The 19,430-nt window shown below is 36.3% G+C and overlaps 1 protein-coding gene across 1 annotated transcript in view; it reads left to right on the plus strand.

The window, feature by feature from the left end:
• The first annotated feature begins 429 nt into the window (after positions 1-429).
• The window catches only part of LOC107661537 (niban-like protein 1), a 26,364-nt gene continuing 7,363 nt past the window's right edge, over positions 430-19,430 (plus strand). Inside the window, exons 1-7 of the mRNA XM_016451169.1 lie at positions 430-650; positions 5,214-5,344; positions 6,835-6,963; positions 7,192-7,297; positions 7,765-7,932; positions 15,188-15,303; positions 19,037-19,141. Of these exons, the coding sequence (XP_016306655.1) occupies positions 596-650; positions 5,214-5,344; positions 6,835-6,963; positions 7,192-7,297; positions 7,765-7,932; positions 15,188-15,303; positions 19,037-19,141 (810 nt within the window). The 5' untranslated portion in view covers positions 430-595. The remainder of the gene's footprint in view (positions 651-5,213; positions 5,345-6,834; positions 6,964-7,191; positions 7,298-7,764; positions 7,933-15,187; positions 15,304-19,036; positions 19,142-19,430) is intronic.

A 19,430-nucleotide genomic window follows, 5' to 3' on the forward strand; every position in this document is an offset into this window, starting at 1 on the left:
CCTTGGCTTAAAAAGAAAAGCAAAGCAAGCCTCAAAGGCTTCAGATTCCTAAAAAGCAGTGTGCATTTCCTGGAGAAAATATCAGCTTTGTAATTCAGCTTCAAAGATATTTGTGGAACGGAATTTGCAAACTCTATAATTCTTGTAAGACTGAAAAATATTCATATCTTCATTACTTCAAGAAAATAATAATTACTTCATTAAAGGTTTCGAGACCAAAACGTGTTCATTTTTTATCAAATAAATAAATACATCAACTTAAGCCCATCATATAACAAAAGCAAGTCCATGATCATATCAGACTCTCTAAAATCAGCTGTGATTAAACAACAGGTCTGTTGTGAAGTTGGGTGTGTCAGGCGGTGTAAACCACACCCTCTGAATGTCACTCATTTGACTCAGTTTAAATGAGTCTTGTTTCTCTCACAGAGGGCGTTGCAGTCACACAGTGAAGTCACGTCAATGCAAAATGAACACAACGCTCTGAAGTAACCAGGGATGCTTTATTTGGAAGACTCAAAAGACACATTTCTGTAGTGTTTCAGATCCAAAGGAACTTTCTTCAGTATCTGTGACTGTCATTTAAATCGTCACCATGGGTGATGTGATTTCTACCAACCTGGACGAAGGCAAACGGGAGATGATTAAAGGTAAAACGCGTTTGTGTTACTTTTAAAAGGGAAAAAGTCATTATTTGTACAATAGAGCTAGCGTACTTTAAAAGAGGACTGTTTAAAAGAGATGGGTTTAGTTAGCGTGGATACACCATCCACAAATCTTTAAGATATTTTTAGCAGACGCGTGTACACCGAAGAAACCCGGACGCATTCGCGCGCTCAAAAACAACAGTGGTATGAGACGGAACGCAGGAGTCGAGATGCGTTTTTCACTCAGAAAAAAAAAATCAAAATGTCATCATTTACCCAGACTGTCGTTTTGTAATTTTCTTCCTAACTGCTTTTTATGTTCTACGGAAAGAATAAAGTCAAACAGGTTTATACAAGTTCACAAGGTTGAGTAAATCACAACAAATGTATTTGACGCGCGTCCTAAAAAACGCGACGCAACACAGACGAATATGTGTTCAATAACCAACAATTAAAAGTAACTCAGACTGAACCTAAGAACGCGTCGCGTTTAAACGCCCCCTAAAGCCTGAAGTATAGCCTACACATGCAGATTTAAGGCAGGCAGCATTGAGTAATACGTATTTGTATTAAAAACATTTTTGATATTACTAATCCTATTTTGAATTGATGTTTTTGCACTGTATAAACGTTTTAGGCGTTTACCGTTCTGGCAAAAACAGTTTTGCCAACTCTACTTTTTTTGAGTATCCTTGGTATGTTTAATAGTAGGCCTACTTTTGTGTTCACAAATTATATTTTCTGCTATAACTCTAATAATAAGATGGTAAAATGGAAAAAATGTCCTTCCATTGTGTGCCCATGAAGCTTCTACTAAGTATTTTTGCTGCATTATGCTTCCTCTAGTCTAGTTGGTTTGGAGAACTGGTTATATCCTCTACCTGTAAAGACACCCTTCATAACTATATATTAGTTCCTCTCCAAAACATGATGGGAAATAATCACGTTCCTTTAAAAGAACATGCTTTTGCAATTAAAGAGCTTTAAGGTGTGGAATACCGCAATTATGTTTACAACATTGGCTTTTTGAGTTTTCCTAGAAACTAACAGGAACATTTCATAGCTATCCAGTGTGACCAATCTGACACGTGGGAAATGAAATGTTACCAGTCCATAATTTGTGACGTCAAGTAGTGGTTACTGTGTTTTGGATCTGCTTCTCGTCTTTTTCCCCTCATGTCAATCATAGAAAGTATCTCTGGATGGAAACGACTTGATAAATATAGCCTAAGTGTTAATTTAAAACAATCTTCAGTTGTGGAAAACTGTTGAAAAACCAGTTTGAGTGAAATGAACCATGTGAGATAATTTCCTAACGTTATTATGAGAAAACAACAGCTCTTTTGGCTGTGACTGGAAATTTTGGATCACCGCAACCTTGTATGTACACACACACATACTCTAAGAACAAGTCAGGACTGGTTAAGAAGTATAGGTTTCATTGTGTGTGTTTGAAGTACCAGTCCGGATCTTTCACTGATGATAGGCTTGAGTCACTTGGTGAGCTGGCACTTGATGAAGTGATCGTCTTGTTCTGAGTTCATTTCAGAGAAATATTTAATTTCTGTGAAATGAATTCAGGTGGATCTCATGCAGACGTGTATGCTGATGTCATAAAATGCTGAGTGTATCTGCTGAGTCAGCCCTTTTGAAATTCCACCACTGTTTAGTAATGAACTGTGGGAAGATGTTTGGTCTTCACAAGAGAAGGCCGCCCTCATAGACTCTCCCTTTATGAAGCCTGAAGCAGTTATGAAGATGTTTGTGGTAGATGGACAGGAGGTCAGGAGGTTGAAGGGAGGTTTGAACACAGGAAATTCCTCTAGGGATCTCTAGACCTCCCTTGTGAACTATTTGGCTAATAGGGCTGGATGTTTTCTGAGAGAGTGAGAGCAAGTATGAACAGGTCTTGGAGTAATGGGGAGGATCTTCTCAAGGTGTCATCATGCTCTCACACCTTTGTTTTATCTGTCTCCCCCATATCTTTCCCTCCCTTCCCCAGTTTCATAGACTGTGAAGGGTTCATCTGCTGACTGTGCATGTGGGAGGGGATGTTTGTCAGCTTTTGGTCTTTTACAGTCTCTATGGTCAGTGAATAGATAGCTTTGACTTGTAGAATTCAACTTTTTAAACTTGTCACTAAGGTAAAATAATCTAAGTGGCAGTTAAAGTTTTGTTGAAATTGCAAGAATGTCTTAGGGAAGTGTTGGTATCAATAAATGTCTTATGATATTGTTTTTTATTAAAAGTGTCTGAAGTATGATAATGACTTTCTTGGTGTCTTGTCTAAAAATAGTTATTGCAAATGTTCTTTGTAAAGAAAAATAAACCTTGGAAGAAAAGAGAAATTCTAATGAAAATATATAAATAAAAAAATAGGTTAAAAAAATATAAATAAAATTTTCTAATTTGAAAGATTATATATAAAGTCTAAAATAAATACATTTACATCCTAATATTTAAACTTTTCAAAGACAGCTATTTATTTTTTATGTATATAGACCCAATTTATACTATAACATGAATAATTTGAAAGTGTAAATTTTATTTGGGAAATATTTAGTTTCTATTATGTTACATTATTAATTTTTTCTACTCATAGTACTGTGCTGTTAGGGTTAAGTACTGGTTTATTATATTTAATGTATTATTTTTTTATATTTAGTTATTTTAATCAATTTTTTTTGTTTACTCTTAGTTTTTTTTTTAAACAGTGTTTTTCTCAGTTTTTCCATGGACCTCCTAGGATTCTCATGCAGCCACCTGGGGGTCCAAGATTGAAAACCCCAGCTCTAATGCCTTTTAACACGCTCCGAGTGAAACCCATCTTAAGATGTGATGAGTGACGTGATGTGCGGTGTTCACAACAGCATTACATTACAGGGTTTATGTTGATAAGAAGTTTGCTAGCGAATCGTCGCCAGCACCTGTTCCACCTGTGCCAACTGAGCGTCTAGAAGCACTCTCTGCAAATATACATGTGAATGAATACAGTGGAATAGTCCACACTGAGCCAAAGCAAACGGAGTCTACAAGTTATTCTAGTTTAGTACAATAGTGGGTCTGCTAGAGAACGGTCTGCCCTCACAGACACACCGGCTGCTGCATTCATGCAATCACAACAACATGATTTTCATTCAAATGTCCTGTAACAAGAAGCTCCTAATCTGATGGAGTGCTTGAGAAATGAGGTGTAAGTGAAGAGATTCCTTCCTGTGGAGACCTACTGTAGGCCATGGTACAGTAAACCTGAATACCCAGAAGGCCGTGTGTATTTAGAGTGCTGTACTGTAGACATCAGATGTGGCCCTTCTTCCTTTTACGTTCCTGTCAGGTTGTTCCTTCTTGTTTCTCATGAAAGTATGTCCTTTCACATACATTTAAACACGTGCCAACTTTCATCAGCATCCAAAGGCTAAGGCTCTCGTCATGTTAATATTAAATGCCAAGGATATTGTTTGCTTTAAAACTAGACCACTATGCTTTGAATATGGCATTCAAATGTGATTGCCTCTGATCATGCATCACTTTTTCCATTTATTGGCCTCTTTATGTAAGCAAATTCATCTTAATAGCACCATCTTCTTTTCATAAAGCTTCAATAAGCCTGCAGGCTCGGGTCTTTTCATTTTTGATGTTGATTTTCATACTGTGTCCATGTGTTTCCACACTTGACTGTTTTTGCAACTGTTTCTCTCTTTATCTGGAATTCCCGTTTATTGTTGATCACCTTTTCTGTTGTAACCCTATTGAATTTCAGGATCAGCATTTTCACAGATATATTTCAATATAAGTGTTATGATATTGTAATAGAATACACAGTGAGGGTTGCACAAAATGGCCCAAAAATCATAATCTTATTATTTTGGTCAATATTATTTTTTCCCATTACATCTAATTTGGTAATGTATTTAATAAATTATTATTTTATATTTCTAAAATTATTTTAATAATTTATTATTTAAATGATTAAATTACTATTTTATAAAAATAGATAATGTGCATATAAAATTAATATTAATAATAATACATTTTACATAGCAGTACTATATTTTAAAACATACTTTAAAGCATGCAGACTATATATTTATTTTTAAAAAATTGCAGTCTTTTGTGGTTTAATAATCGCACATGGCAATATCATGATTTCCGTTTGAACTCTTTCAAACCCGCACACGCAGACATGGGCTAATGATGTCGACAGTGGATTGTCACTTGTTGTATTTCACACTGTAGTTCTAGTCAACTAAAAATCTTGGATCCAGTTACAGCTCTGTTTTGTTTGATGCTGTAAGGGGCTGGGTTTTTCTCTGTGTTTGCATTTTTGTTGTTATCTTGCCTAATTGCTTTTGGGAACAATTCTCAACTAAAAGACTAAAACTAACTAAACAGGTTTATAATGTTTTGTGATAGTGATTAAATGTTTATACTGCCATTTGACCTAAAGTAACCTCCAGCAAATGCAACCTGCAATTTGCAGTGCGCTTTGCAGCTGTAAAGTAATTTCTTTCCTGTGCTGCGGTCCTTCTTTAAATCTAACATTCCTGTATCTCTGTTCCAACTTAGCCCGCACCAACGCTGTGATGGCAGAGTTTGGGAGGTTTTATGAGCAGCAGTACGCTGTGGCTTTGTTCAACAGCGTACGCTATGAGATCGAAGGAGGAGGGAATACCCAGACACAACTGCTACATAGAAAGGTAAAACCCGCTATATTTCACCTCTGTCTGTCCAGTCATGTAGATCCCAGAAGGATGGGGAAAGATTGACAAAGAATGGAAAAATAATGGCAAAGAATATTGCCCACTCCAGGTTCAAATGAGATCAGAAGTAAGCCTTCCTGCTTCAGTTTTTCCTTTTTTTGTTTCCCTCGTTTTGAAGACTCTGGTCGTGCTTATCGGCATGAAGTCAGCGAAGAGGAAGTGGAGCAGATTTCACACAAGTTAAATAATTGTAACAAAGGCTTGAATAGCAAATACACACACAAAAGCACATAAAGACTTCAGACGCCATTCCACTGACTGTAACATCAAAGGATCTTGGGTAGACCTTGCTTTCTAATGCCATTTTTCACCAAAATTATGCTGGTGCTGGTGCCAGCCCACATTTCCATTGAGTCTAATGATGATATAACCGACAACATAACCTGCCCACAAATGAACTTGGAGCAGTATTGTCTTTGTTTACGAGTATTACTTATGGAATTTGTGTTGATGCAACTGCCAAAAGTTATAACGCAAACAATTTATATAACCGTAATTATGTTTTGGACAAACATGAAAAATTGAAGTGGCTGGAGCTGCTGTCCAGTGCATGGGAACTTTGCGTCCATCAACTGAATGAGCATCGCCCCGGGCGTTCCCAGTTTAGAAGACTTTGATTATAATGGGAATGATCTACTTGGTTTTGCCAGACTAAGTTGTTGTTGTTTTGAAAACTTTCCACCCCCCTGACCTCTGATATTAATTGTTTCTGGGTTGAGACGAGCATGTCAAAGGAGCTGAAACCAGCTTTTCTGCAGTGGACAAATCTGTCAAACAGTTCAAGATCAGTCACCAACACGTTGGCTGAAATGGTTTGATTGCATTAGGATGGAGGGATGTTCTGAGATCTTGGTTATCTCAACAAATGCGCAGAAAGTTAAAAACGATTTTCTTATTGGTCTCCAAACTCTCCTGGCCTCCCCAGTTATCATTTGTCCACGAAGTCGTTTGATCTCTACTAAACACAGAAATCTAGACCATGGCCAAGAAAAACGCTTGTGCACTCTCATATTTGAAGTCCTTCAGATGTTATGAGACAGGACAGCTGGACTTGAAAAATATCTGTCTGCATTTTATTTGTATTTAGTTTCAAAGATTAACCGATTAACCGTGTTCAAAGGCATGCGCACCCACCAGTGGTAAATTCAGCATCCATTAACAGAAAGCAGTGGTTTTGATTGTAGACATAACACAAGCTTGAATGTCTTTTATGTACCAGTTGCTCCACCCATTTCTTATTTTGGGCTGAATCACTCAGATCTATGTTATATAAATACGTCTCGAACTGGCCTTTTGTTATTTCCGACTGCTGGGAGTGTTTCACGTTGGTCTTCTAAACACCATTCATTGATTTGTTTAGTCATGCTTTCATCTAGTAAAATGATTTTGATTTGCATTAATTTAAAATGCGTTTGTTCCCACCACAGGACCCTCTGAAGAACAAGTCCATCTTCTCTGGAGGTTTGTTTCAGTATCTGGAAGAGAGCAAGAAATGGAGGAGCCGCTTTTTGTATGTGGGCGACTCCTACAACATCAGCTTATATGAGAGCAAAGCGGTGAGTGTAAACCACTGAGCGTGTTTTGTTTTTTTGTTTTTTTTCCCCTAACTTTCACCACAAACATGCCCAGCTCAGATAATTAAATGTAAACAAAAGAAAAAATGATCTGAATGTTAATCTTGCATTACTGGACCTAAAGTGAATATAAAGTGTCCTGCTGTTAGTGGATATGTTTGTCATTTCCCCAGCTGCAGAGTGATTCTGAGCTGTGTGTTTCCTCTACAGGCACATGATCGAGGTCTCCACTCCAAAGGGGTCATTAACTGTGCCGGGTACAGAGCCCTGACCTCGATGGAGGAATACCTGGGGCTTCTAAACAATAGCCTGAGTGGTGAGAAATGAATTAATACAATAATATTTAAATAAACAGACAGAAAAGTAGCATTGTCAGAAAATACTATCAGAATTCTAAAAGATCCTAATGGACATGTAGCACAATATTATTTTAAAGTCGAAGTATGAACACACTATATCCAATAGTAATTAAAAAAATATTAATTTAATAATAATATAGTAATTTTTAAATGTTCAAATTTCAGTTTATGAAGTAGGGTATTTATTTTATTTATTTATAAGAGTTCTTATTTGATCTCATAATATAATGTAATTATTTATGTATTTTATTTTATCTTTTTTTTTTTTTTAAATAGTAATGTCTAGAATAGACAGGATACATGCAGGATGAGTTCTTTTAATACTCCATATACAGTGCTATATAATCTATTATGTCTAATCAGTGTAATTTTAAATAATTTATAATCATGTAATGTTCTTATATTGTATGTTCTGTTGTTTTAGATACAAAGGCCAAAGCGGCCAGTGCCCCGTTTCTGAAATGTCCCATGCAGTTTCCCCTCATCCTGTGGCATCCATACGCCCGCCATCACTACTTCTGTGTCATGACGGAGAAAGAACAGAAGAAGTGGCATGCCGTCTTCCAGGACTGTGTGAGACACAGCAACAACGGTGAGTCACGGTCACAAACTGAGGCAAAGCAAAGCATTCGTTCTGTTTTTAGATTGATGCCATGTGTGCTTCTCTCTGAGTGTATCTGCTTTGCTGAGTTTAAAAAGACCTGTCTTATCTACTTCATCTATATATCTATATCACATCTATATTACGGGAAACAGTAGTTCACATGTTAATGTTCATTTGTTGATTTGTGTGCACAAAAAACGCACATTGTCATGAGAAAGTTGTAGTTTGTCGGCATAAAGGAGTCGATTTTGCCATGTCAACTACTATCCAAAATAACCTTAAAATGGATCTACATACCAGAGCATTTGCTGCATATAATCGTTTCTTTCTGACTTGCGTCACAATGAGAGATGAATAAACAGCGAGATTTGACCTACAACATTCATCTTTCCTCCCCGTCACTCAAACGTAGTCTATAGAGCATTTCTAGCTAAATATGCTCCGAAATATCTGCATGCCTTTGTAAAAATTCATAGTATTACATTACCTTCAACTCCACCCTCAAATCACCTGTCTTCTGGCTTATTGTCATATTTCAAATCACACAGCAGGGTGTGTGTCTATGCCTGTGTTTGTGATGGAAAGAAGTGTTTGTGTCTCAGCTTGAAATGTTGAATGCTTTTCAAATTACTTTAAGGTGTGGAGGATGTTCCTTTTGTCATTTTAACTGATGCTAAATATCCCATGCAAAACAGTGAACTTTTAATGCTCTTTATGACGTGTCATTTTTTAAATTCTTCATTAGAATGCATTGATGTTATCTTCTAGGAATTTCTACGTAGAAATCTAATTCCAAAATGGCTTAATCAAGTCAAATTTAATAGAAGGTACTATTTTGTTTTACTGTTCAAATGTTTTTGTTTTTTTTTTGTTTTTTTTAGAATTTTTTTTTAATTTATATATTTTTTTACATTATTCACATTTATAATGTTGTTACAAAAGAAATCTGTTTCAAATAAATGCTGTTCTTTTGAACACTCTATACATTATTCCTGAAAAATATATCATGGTTTCCACAAAAAAATTAAGCCACACAACCATTTTAAACATTGACAATAATAAGAAATGTTTCTTGAACATCAAATAAGCATATTAGAAGGATTTCTGAAGTGTCAAGTGATACTGAAGACTAAAGTAATGGATGCTGAAAATTCAGCTTTGCCCTCAAAAGAATACATTTTTGAAAATATTTTATTACATTACACTAGAAAAACAGATTTTAAAATTGTAATATTTCACAGTATTACGTTTTTTTGTGTGTTTTTGATCAAATAAATGCAGCCTTGGTGAGCATAAGAGATATTTATTTGAATGATGCAAATAAAAAAAAAAAAAAGATTATTAAAAATAATTACTGCAGTCAGCGCCAATAGCCTAGTGGGCAGTGTGCCGACATGTGACGCAGTTGTGTTACGGGCGTCCCGAGTTCGAATCCCGGCTTGAGGACCCTTCCTGATACCACCCCCCCATCCTATCGTAATAAATTCAAAAAACTAAATTACTGCAGTTATGTATAAAGTTTAAATCAAAAATGTTAAAAAAAGAGTGTCTGAAGAATGTAGCACTATAGACGTTGACAAACTAATAAAAGGAGGTATTGTATTTATTGGCTGATACAATAATTGAACAACTTGCAGAGCAGCATAGCTCCAACATGTTGCCAGTCGTTGACTGCTAACTGAACATCCTCTGACCACATGTCAACACCTTCCCATAATGCCTTGGGGCACTCTCAGTTAGGCTTGTCAAGGCAAGACAGCAAATTACTAGTTTTGTGGATCATGAATGATAATGACATAAGACAATTTACGCAGATATATATATAACATCAAATTCCTTAGGGGTGTGTCTGATAAACAGTAAAGCTATATCACTCACGGCCTAACCTGGCCCACTTTGAGGAAACCCAGACCTCTCTGCTCTCTACAGTCAGAGATTGATCTTTTAAAGGTGGGACCTTCAAGTCACACATTAGTCAGGGGCTGCATGCAGTGACCTTCCTGCTGATTTACCTTCAGAAACTATGCAAACCATTTGACTACCTTATTGTGGCATATTTTTCATTTGTGTGACACACACTGGAGAAAATATGTTGGGCTGGGCTTGATTTTATCCATTGGGAATTGAAAAGTAGGTTTTTGAAGGCTAACGTTTATTGAAACATCTTGATTTTTTCCAAATGGTTATGCTTCTGTTGTTATTTTGCTGTCTTATAATTAACAGTGTGCTGTTGGAAAGATTTGAAACGAAAACTGAACTGCGTATAAAAGCATAAATAGCAGTTTCACTGTTGCTTCATATTAAAGGGGTCATATGATGCTGCTAAAAAGAACATTATTTTGTGTATTTGGTGTAATGAAATGTTTATGCGGTTTAAGGTTCAAAAAACACATTATTTTCCACATACTGTACGTTAGAACGAGCCGTTTTAGGTAGGCGTGGCTGACTCTTAATTTTTATAAAGAATATCTCTTTGGATTTGAGACTTTAGTCTTTGCAACTTTACAGATCTTCTTTATGCACCAAGAGCTTGTAACACTCCAAAGAGAAAGGAAAAATTGAAATCGCATCATATGACCCCTTTAACCAGTTGTCTTGTGACATCACTAAAAACAATGCACTCAATTCACCTCTGCTATTTTGATGAAAGATTAAGCCATTATTTTCTTTTGAATAACTTGGACTATAACTCATGCACAATAAGATGAGTAATGCGTTTTAATTAAGGTAAATGTTGACTTTCACAAGATGTCTTGAAGTGTTGTTCCTCAGCCCGTTTCGCATATTGATTTAAAATTAACATGTAACAAGGAACTTCATGCCAGATTAATATGTACAGCAAACATTGTGAGATCTCTAGCTTGCCTCCAGGGTTTTTAAGATCCTGAAGGTGAAGTACAATGCCTCTGGCTTGGTAACAGCCCAAAAAAGTCACAAGTGCAAGAAGTTACATAGGTAGGGCCCTATGATTTCCGCGATGTAGAAAACGTGGATAGAATCGTGGATTCAGTCATAAAAATGGAATTTACTGTATAACGTGGAATGTCACAGAATTTGCCAAATTTTTGGATGGATAAATCAAAAGTAGGTTTAGTACACTTAAATCAAAATGCGACATGGACTAGTTTCTGTGAATACTAAGTTGCAAAATAATATTTAAATATGAATCGCATGTTCTGCATTTCTCTTTGTGAATGAATAGCACAGAAGCGCGGCTTCGTTTACTACATACTGTAAATACTGAAGCGTGTGTGACGCTTGTGGTGATTTCAGGCTCGGCCGCCTCAATATATGAGTACATGAACACATGAACATAATCTCTAGAACTGCTCTGAGAGTCACTTCATTATCATTTTACCATTTCTTTTGAGAAAAACTATCGTCATATCATATACAATCAAAAGTCTCTTTGGATAAAAGTGTCTGCAAAATGACTAAATGTAAATGTAAAAACTTCACAGCAACCAGTCAAAATAAAAGTTTGGTTTAACTTGAAGAAACTGTGACAGAAATATGTATATTGCTTAATGTAATTATGGTACTACTACTAATAATAAAATTATTATAAAAAAATTATTTTTAAAGGTATATATGCTAGAAATATTTACCAGAATTAACTGAACAGAAAAATGTAAATGCACAACGATTTCTGAAAAAATAAATAATTTTTTAAAATATAAAATCAATTAATTAGAGATTGTTTTGATTATTACAATTTTATGAAACCATTCAAATGGAATCCATGAAATTAATGGAACATTCAATTTTGTCAAAAATAAAGCTGAATTTGAAAAAAAAAAGTGTAATTTATTGCCTTAATGTAATTTTTGTTAAACTTTTAATAAATTGCTGTTAAATAAGTTTCGTGAGTTCAAATAATTTGACATGCTTTTTGTTTAATAACATTTAATTTAACCATTAAAATGGGGAAAAAAACGGAATCCAGAAAAATTTAAATGGAATTTTGGAAAATATAGTATGCATTTCATAGGGCCCTACATAGGGAATATAATTTGCCTTTGAGGCATCAGGGAAGGGCTCTGCAAAATCCCTGAGACCTGCCTGAAGCTGAGGGCTGAATGACTTCAGGTAGTTGCTCCACATATGTGAGAACACAGCTCTGTGTTTTTGCTAGAGGGTTACCAGAGGGCAGAGACGATCAACCACATGCAAAGCTGTGGTATTACAGTAGGTGCTCAAAGTGCTTGGGTTTTATTACAGCATTGGAAAGAAATCAAGAGGAATTATACACGAAGGCCTTTCAAAAAGCTTAAGATAAAGCAAACCACATATACACTATTTTAAGCTGTTTGAATTTGAACTTGACTGTGTATGAACTCAGTGCATGTTTTAATTGATCTGTCTAGCCTTCAGGAATGGGACTAAACCAATGGAGAGTTTCAAACATTGGGGATTGAATGCAAATGTTGCATTCTGAACATTTTTGTTAATCTAGTAATTGTATTCTAGTCATTGTTCTGACAGCCTGTGGTGGTGGCTAGTCATTTGTTTTGTTGTAGACATACCCGTCTCATTGGCAACTTGCAACAGTTGGTAATCAATCATATCATCACACCCATTATGACATCATAGTGTGGAGACCAATGGCAGAAAGAAAACAAACCAGTTTTAAAATTAAAGTAGAGGTGAATGTCAGTTTCATATATAGAGTCGTAGACACTGTTGACAGTTGCAATACACAATCAAACACAATGCTTTGAATTCAGCTGAAATTTAATAATAGCCCTTTGCGCTAAGTAATAGGCACACTGTGACCGTCTATTTGGGTAAAGCCCACATGTGAACCTGAAGAGCAGTGACTGTTGTTGTTGTTTTTTGTTTATGTATCTCAGTTGTCTTTTTTAAATAGATTATGCATTTAATTTTTAATCACCACAACCCCACCTTCCCATATAGGCTAATATATTTCTTGTATTTTTTTTTTTGTAATTATGACAAACCATTGTTTTAATTGAAAGAAACTGAGAGTGATTCAAAAAAGGTTCAAGAACTCTTAAATTAAGTTTTTAATTTTTATTATTTTTTTTATTATTACTATATAATATTTATTATTATAAGTTAAAACTGAAAAATCAAAAAGTCTATTTGTTTGCTTATTTTGTTATTTTCCTATTTAGTTTTTATTAATTTATTAATTTAAATAGCTCTTGGTGTAGTAATGTGGGCATTCATGTTAATCACAATCTGACACAATGAGTCAATGAGTCTCTTTTTCTGTTTAGTTTTAATAGTTTTTTTTTACTGGGGTGGAAATTTTACATTCTACAAGTACTATGTTTTCATAGTGCACTGAATTTTCTCCACTGAAATTCAAAAGATTTAGAAAATTTGATTTCTACATTTTATGGCCCCTTTAACTTAAAAAAAAAAACATTCTATTGTGTGTACATTCACTTGTTTTTGTTTATACTGAAACTAAAAATGTGAATATTGTTAATATAAAAATAATTAGTATGTACTTGTAAAAGTCAGTCCATGGTAAGATTTATGTTTGTTTGCTCTAGACATAGCTTTCCTCCAGATTTGGAAAGAAATGTCATTTAAAAAGCTGAAATGTTTTCTTTGGTTCTCATTATTGATTCAGAGATAAGACATTTTTGTTGAAACTCTTCTAGTTCTTGTGCTTTTAGCCCAAATGGGAAATGCTCCAGTGAACAGAACAGTAATGGTAAGAGTGCACACATGCGGTGGCATAGGAACCCTGGGAACCAGCTATCCCAGGAGTCTCGGCTAACCACCGTGCAGCCCCATGCCAGAGGCGGCCCACGCTAAACTCTACCATATGTACTATTTTTTGCTCAAGACTCTTGCGTTGAGTTTCTCAGGCCTGCCAGCTTGCCAGAGAAAAAGAGTGTAGCCTTTTTTTTTCACCTGACACTAAACACACACAGAGTGAGCCACATTCAAATTAACTTTTGATGTAAGGTGTCTCTAGTTTGTTAGGACTGCTAGTTGTATTACCGGTGGACATGTTTGGGGACGAGGTGGTTCAATACAGATTTGGATTTATAGTGTTTTATCGAGCACAGAACTCTAGGGACTTTCTCCAAGCAGACTGTTGACAAACGCATCTAGTGTTTTCTCATGGGGCTCATGCCAAGAAAAGCTAGTTATTTTCTACTTTCCTCTATTCTGTGTGTGTGTGTGTGTGTGTGTCTCTCTCTCTCTGTCTCGGCCTCCTTCTCTCTCTTTCTCCGAGTCCTGGAAAATGGACGCTGAGTGGATTTCCTGTTCCTGACAGACTGTTACACACTCCATCCCTCCATCTCTCACTGCTGACTTCCTGTCTTTGTGTCAGCCAATCTGAAACTTACTGCAGCACGCAGATATACATGCTCCCCATCACCAGCTCTAGTCCTATGAGTGTTTGTGCAGCTTGCCATTGCTCATGTCCATCTGTGTTTGTCTTTCCTTGCCCATATGTGTAACTTTATGGATCACACTTACTTCCCGCTTCCAACAGGAAAGCAACTCTAAAAGGTTATCTTTTTCCCAAAAGACTCAAATCTCTCCAAATAACAGCTGTTCATATACACTTTTAGTAGTGGCGAGAGCGGGACTGTTTGGTATTGTTTGATCATCTACAAATTGGAATTCTTTCATCACCTCTGATGTGCAGCTTTTATGCAAACAGTCTTACATCGAGCACATTATCCATCTTCACTACAGTACTGTATAATTATATCTCCATTTAAGTGTTTTTCCAATAAGTCTTGTCACGTTAGGTCTTGTGGATTCTTTGCTTGAGTGGTGGTAAGCTGTAGTTTCCATCCACAGACTCTTAGTGAATGTATAGATCTCCAAGTGAAGATGAGGTCTTATTATTAAAATGGTAATCTATTCCTTTTCCTTGCTGGAAAAACCAGGCTGTACCAGCTTAACATGATTTATAGCTGGTCCAAGTTAGTCTACCAGCCATCACCAGTTTGGACCAGCAAAAAAAAAAAATCAAAAGCTGGTTAGGATTGTTCAGATTTGAATTCAAAAACTCTTGAGGCCAACCAAACTAAACTGTTTAAATTAATATTGTTAGTGAAAATCTTAGATGGTTTTGTGAAAACCCAGTAAATGTCTAGAAGGATGTTGACACCCTTGTTGAATATATGAGCAACAGCACACGTGTATTTGTGCGATATTGCTCTATATCAGCATGGCTGTGATTTGGCCATAGGTAATCATATGACACGCTTCTATAACATGTCATGTTTCTTGACCTCTCTAGGACTGTCGGAAGAGTGCAAGGTAGCGACACCAGCTTTCACGGATGCCCTGCGGCTCTACAGGCAGGCCAAGGGTCACTATGGCACCTGGGACCTGATGTGTGGAAACCAAGCACAGGTTGGTGAAGATCATTTATATCCGTTTGAAAATCTGGCAAATGTCAGAAATAAATCATCCTTTATACAAAACAGGATGCTTTACATATAGAATGCATCATTCTGTTGATTGTTGCATTTCATGCAGTATGTTTAGTGAGTTTAAGGTGCTCCTGATGCTATCTAATGGGCCTTTAGACAGTGTCTTGGACTCATGGGAATAAGAATGCAGGCGAAATCAAAGCTTCCCTGAAAAAGAACGAGACAGAGAGGAGGAAAGAACAGTTCAGACAGCATTTATCCCTGTGCACTTCTGTTTTCCTTGGATAGTTTGGGTAGAGTAGAGTCTACATGTCCTCAATTCAGGCTTTATCCTCTGTCCCAGACAGGTGGGAGGGCACCCAAACTTTGGCTCAGGTGTGGCTAACACTCTTAAATTAACTATATTCATTTCACTGAGAACTTCAGCAGGGGAGAATTTGAGAGAATCTAGCTTGAAAAAATTAGGTCTACACGCTTAAGGTGGTCTACCAGCCTGACCAAGATGGTTTACAAAGTTAAATTTGAGCCACCAGCTTGTAATTGCCTCTAGACCTGGTGATTTGGCAACTGACCATCTAGAGCAACTAATGACCATAAATGATCATCTTAGACCAGCTAGAAACCATGCCAAACCAACTTCCATCAGGTGTTGATTTAAGCTGTTTTTTTTTAGAAGGTAAAGACAGGGGCAGAAGTGTCAGGATTGGCTTCATCACTGATGCTCTCAAAGAGACCATATTGTAGCTTTTTTTCTCTCTCTTATATATAATGTTAGTCATAGTTTTATGCACCAAAAAAACTGTATTTACTTTTTCTGTATTTTTTCCATGCTGTATGACCCTTAGAAACTCCATGACCCTTAAACTCAAACTGTACCGTTCCTTTAAGACTTCTATATGTAAATTTACCCATTATGGCTGGCTAACCTCCATGAGTTTCATAAGTGTTTAATGTGGGTGGTCATATCTTAATGTGCTAATATTTGTGACATCATAATAATTATTAATTAATCTTTCTGAATGACCCATTTCTCCCTCCCAAACTCATTTAAACACATAAACATTCCAAATACAACGTTTTACATCTTTCCATCTGACCTGAAGCCCATTTCTAAAAGACTAGCTCTTTTTAAGCTTTATCTTGATAAATCAGACTGATCACTCTGTATTTAAGCTCTCTAATGTGCTGGAGCAGCACAAACCCTCAATAATGTTTAAACCACAGAGCAGAGAGACAGCTGAGAATGTGTCATTAGAGGGGTGAGTTATGGTCAGGTCTCTGGTTTGTAACTTTGTACTGCTGTCTCATTTTAGTCATAATGTGCTAGAAATAACCTTTAGTTTCTAACAGATTTAGGAATGTCTAGCTTGCCTGCTTTCTCACATACACACACAGATTTGAATAAAATGCAAATAGGCAATCATTAAAATTATTGGGTGCTGGTTATCCTCACACCTCGTGCTGTCTCATACACACACATAACCATACAGTGCCCTTAAAGGGGACCTATAATGGAAAATGCTTTTTTTTTTAAATCTCATGGTATCTTTCAAATACACCAAAAACATTTATGAAATGAAGGTAGTAATTTTGTAATTAAACTGTTATTTTCCCCCTAGTTCTTCTGTTCAAATTTGGAGTATTAAAGCATGTTAAGTATTAAATATTTTGTTCTCATACTAATTTTCATGAGTTAAAAAAATATTCTTAAAATGAAAAGCCTTTTTCCACTGCATGTTTGGTGTCAGTTGATCTGGATTTAAGGTGAGTGCCTTTTTTTTTTTTTTGGCATCCCTACATAAAATGTTTAGTTTTGCACTAAATTCATTAACTTTTGATAGCTTTCAGTGACAAACTGTCCAGAATTTCAGTTAAAATGCCGTTGAATATCTTCTCCTCTACTATAGCTTTAAATTCCCTTTTATTTTGAGCGTATTCAAGTCTGATGCATCACTGTTAGTCACTTATTGTGCATTATTGTCAAAGTTTTTTTTTGCCTTCCAGAAAACACCCAGGAAATGTTTCTTATGAATGAGCTTTTTGTGTGTTTGTGTGTGTGTATAAAGCCAATTAATGCCTCTGTTCTTATACTTTAACCAAGGAAAAGTACTACGAGTTGTATATAAAGAAGGTATTGACATTGTCCGTGTGCGAGAAACATGGTCATTCCTCTTCATCCCGCCCTCAGCGGTGTTATAGGGCGTCACGGTCAGCCTGGATGTGACACCACACTGGAAACGGCTGCGTGGGCTGTTATTACTGCTGGGTGTGGGCCGTCTGTTTTTTGTTTTTCTGTCAGGGGGTCTGCGTGGAGTTGATCTGGATTTAAGGTGAGTACCTTTTTTTTTTTTTTTGGCATCCCTACATAAAATGTTTAGTTTTGCACTAAATTCATTAACTTTTGATAGCTTTCAGTGACAAACTGTCCAGAATTTCAGTTAAAATGCCGTTGAATATCTTCTCCTCTACTATAGCTTTAAATTCCCTTTTATTTTGAGCGTATTCAAGTCTGATGCATCACTGTTAGTCACTTATTGTGCATTATTGTCAAAGTTTTTTTTTGCCTTCCAGAAAACACCCAGGAAATGTTTCTTATGAATGAGCTTTTTGTGTGTTTGTGTGTGTGTATAAAGCCAATTAATGCCTCTGTTCTTATACTTTAACCAAGGAAAAGTACTACGAGTTGTATATAAAGAAGGTATTGACATTGTCCGTGTGCGAGAAACATGGTCATTCCTCTTCATCCCGCCCTCAGCGGTGTTATAGGGCGTCACGGTCAGCCTGGATGTGACACCACACTGGAAACGGCTGCGTGGGCTGTTATTACTGCTGGGTGTGGGCCGTCTGTTTTTTGTTTTTCTGTCAGGGGGTCTGCGTGGTGTTACTGCCCACATGGCCCCTGCATTGCTATGGAAACTGGGCGAGGGGAGGGTTGAGAGCGATTCTGTACTATTTACTTTCGGATGAAGTTGTCAGAAGCTCAGAACTTGAACTCATGCCGCTCACCCTAATATCTTTACATGAAGATCATCGTATAGTTACTGATAGCCAAGCCTGTAGCAGTAATTTGAGTTCAATTAGCCATTACTCATTGCTGCATTTTATGTGCATGGTGTGGCCGGATGCCTTACAGGTGACCAGCTAATACACCTCAAATAAATGTCAGTCAATCACTGTCAGGTCATAAAGAAGCCCCTTTCGCTGACTTCATTACCCCTCGCTCTCTTTCTCTTCAACAAACGCATTATTTGATATCAGGAAATATTAAAGTGTGAACTAATCCTAATATTTAGACGTTTGGTGTGTTATTTATGATAAACCAATTGTCCTATCCCTAAAAACACACATGAAAAGAGCGGACTTATTCTTGCAGACATGTTTCTCGGCATCAAAAGTTGTTTCTGTTTTGGCTGTCAATGCAGTGAGCATGAACAAAGCAACCATCTGTGATAGGCGTCCAAGTAGTTGTTTTGAACGATAAAGCATTGTGTTTCAGGAATTGATAGTTTGACATTGTACGGTCTGCAGTCTAGTTACTGAAGATATGCATGCAAAACCACTGAGCTGTTTGCATGAAGTTAATGATGCTCTCGAAACGGTCTTATCAGTTTCTTAAGCACTATTCAAATTCTGTCATCATTATTTAAACATACTTCCAGTTGCTGTGTAACCAATGGCTTTTTTCATCTACATCTGTGTGTTTGTGTGTCTAGATTCTTGCTAACCTGGTGATGGAGACTTTGCACCCTGAACTGAAGAATCTGATCGTGCCTCGGCTGAAAGGAAAACTGCAACAGAGACAGAGGGACTGGATGCTGGTTGGTTCTCATATGTGAATTCTGAAGCTGTAAAAAGAATCTTCTGTTCGTTTACACAAGTATTTGCAAACCATTTTCATGATTGCATAATGCTTCTCTTGGCAATAGATGTATTAATTTATAATAGATATAAAAATTAGATTCCACATTTTCAAGCTTTTGAGAAGTATCATTTGGAATAAAAATAATTAAAATATTACTATTGGAATAAATATTACTGTTAAAATCAAATATACTATTGGGAAAAAAAATTATTATATATATATAAAATCACAAATAAAATATATAA

Source organism: Sinocyclocheilus anshuiensis, unplaced genomic scaffold (assembly GCF_001515605.1).
Source record: "Sinocyclocheilus anshuiensis isolate Anshui unplaced genomic scaffold, SAMN03320099.WGS_v1.1 scaffold457, whole genome shotgun sequence".
NCBI lineage: Eukaryota > Metazoa > Chordata > Actinopteri > Cypriniformes > Cyprinidae > Sinocyclocheilus > Sinocyclocheilus anshuiensis.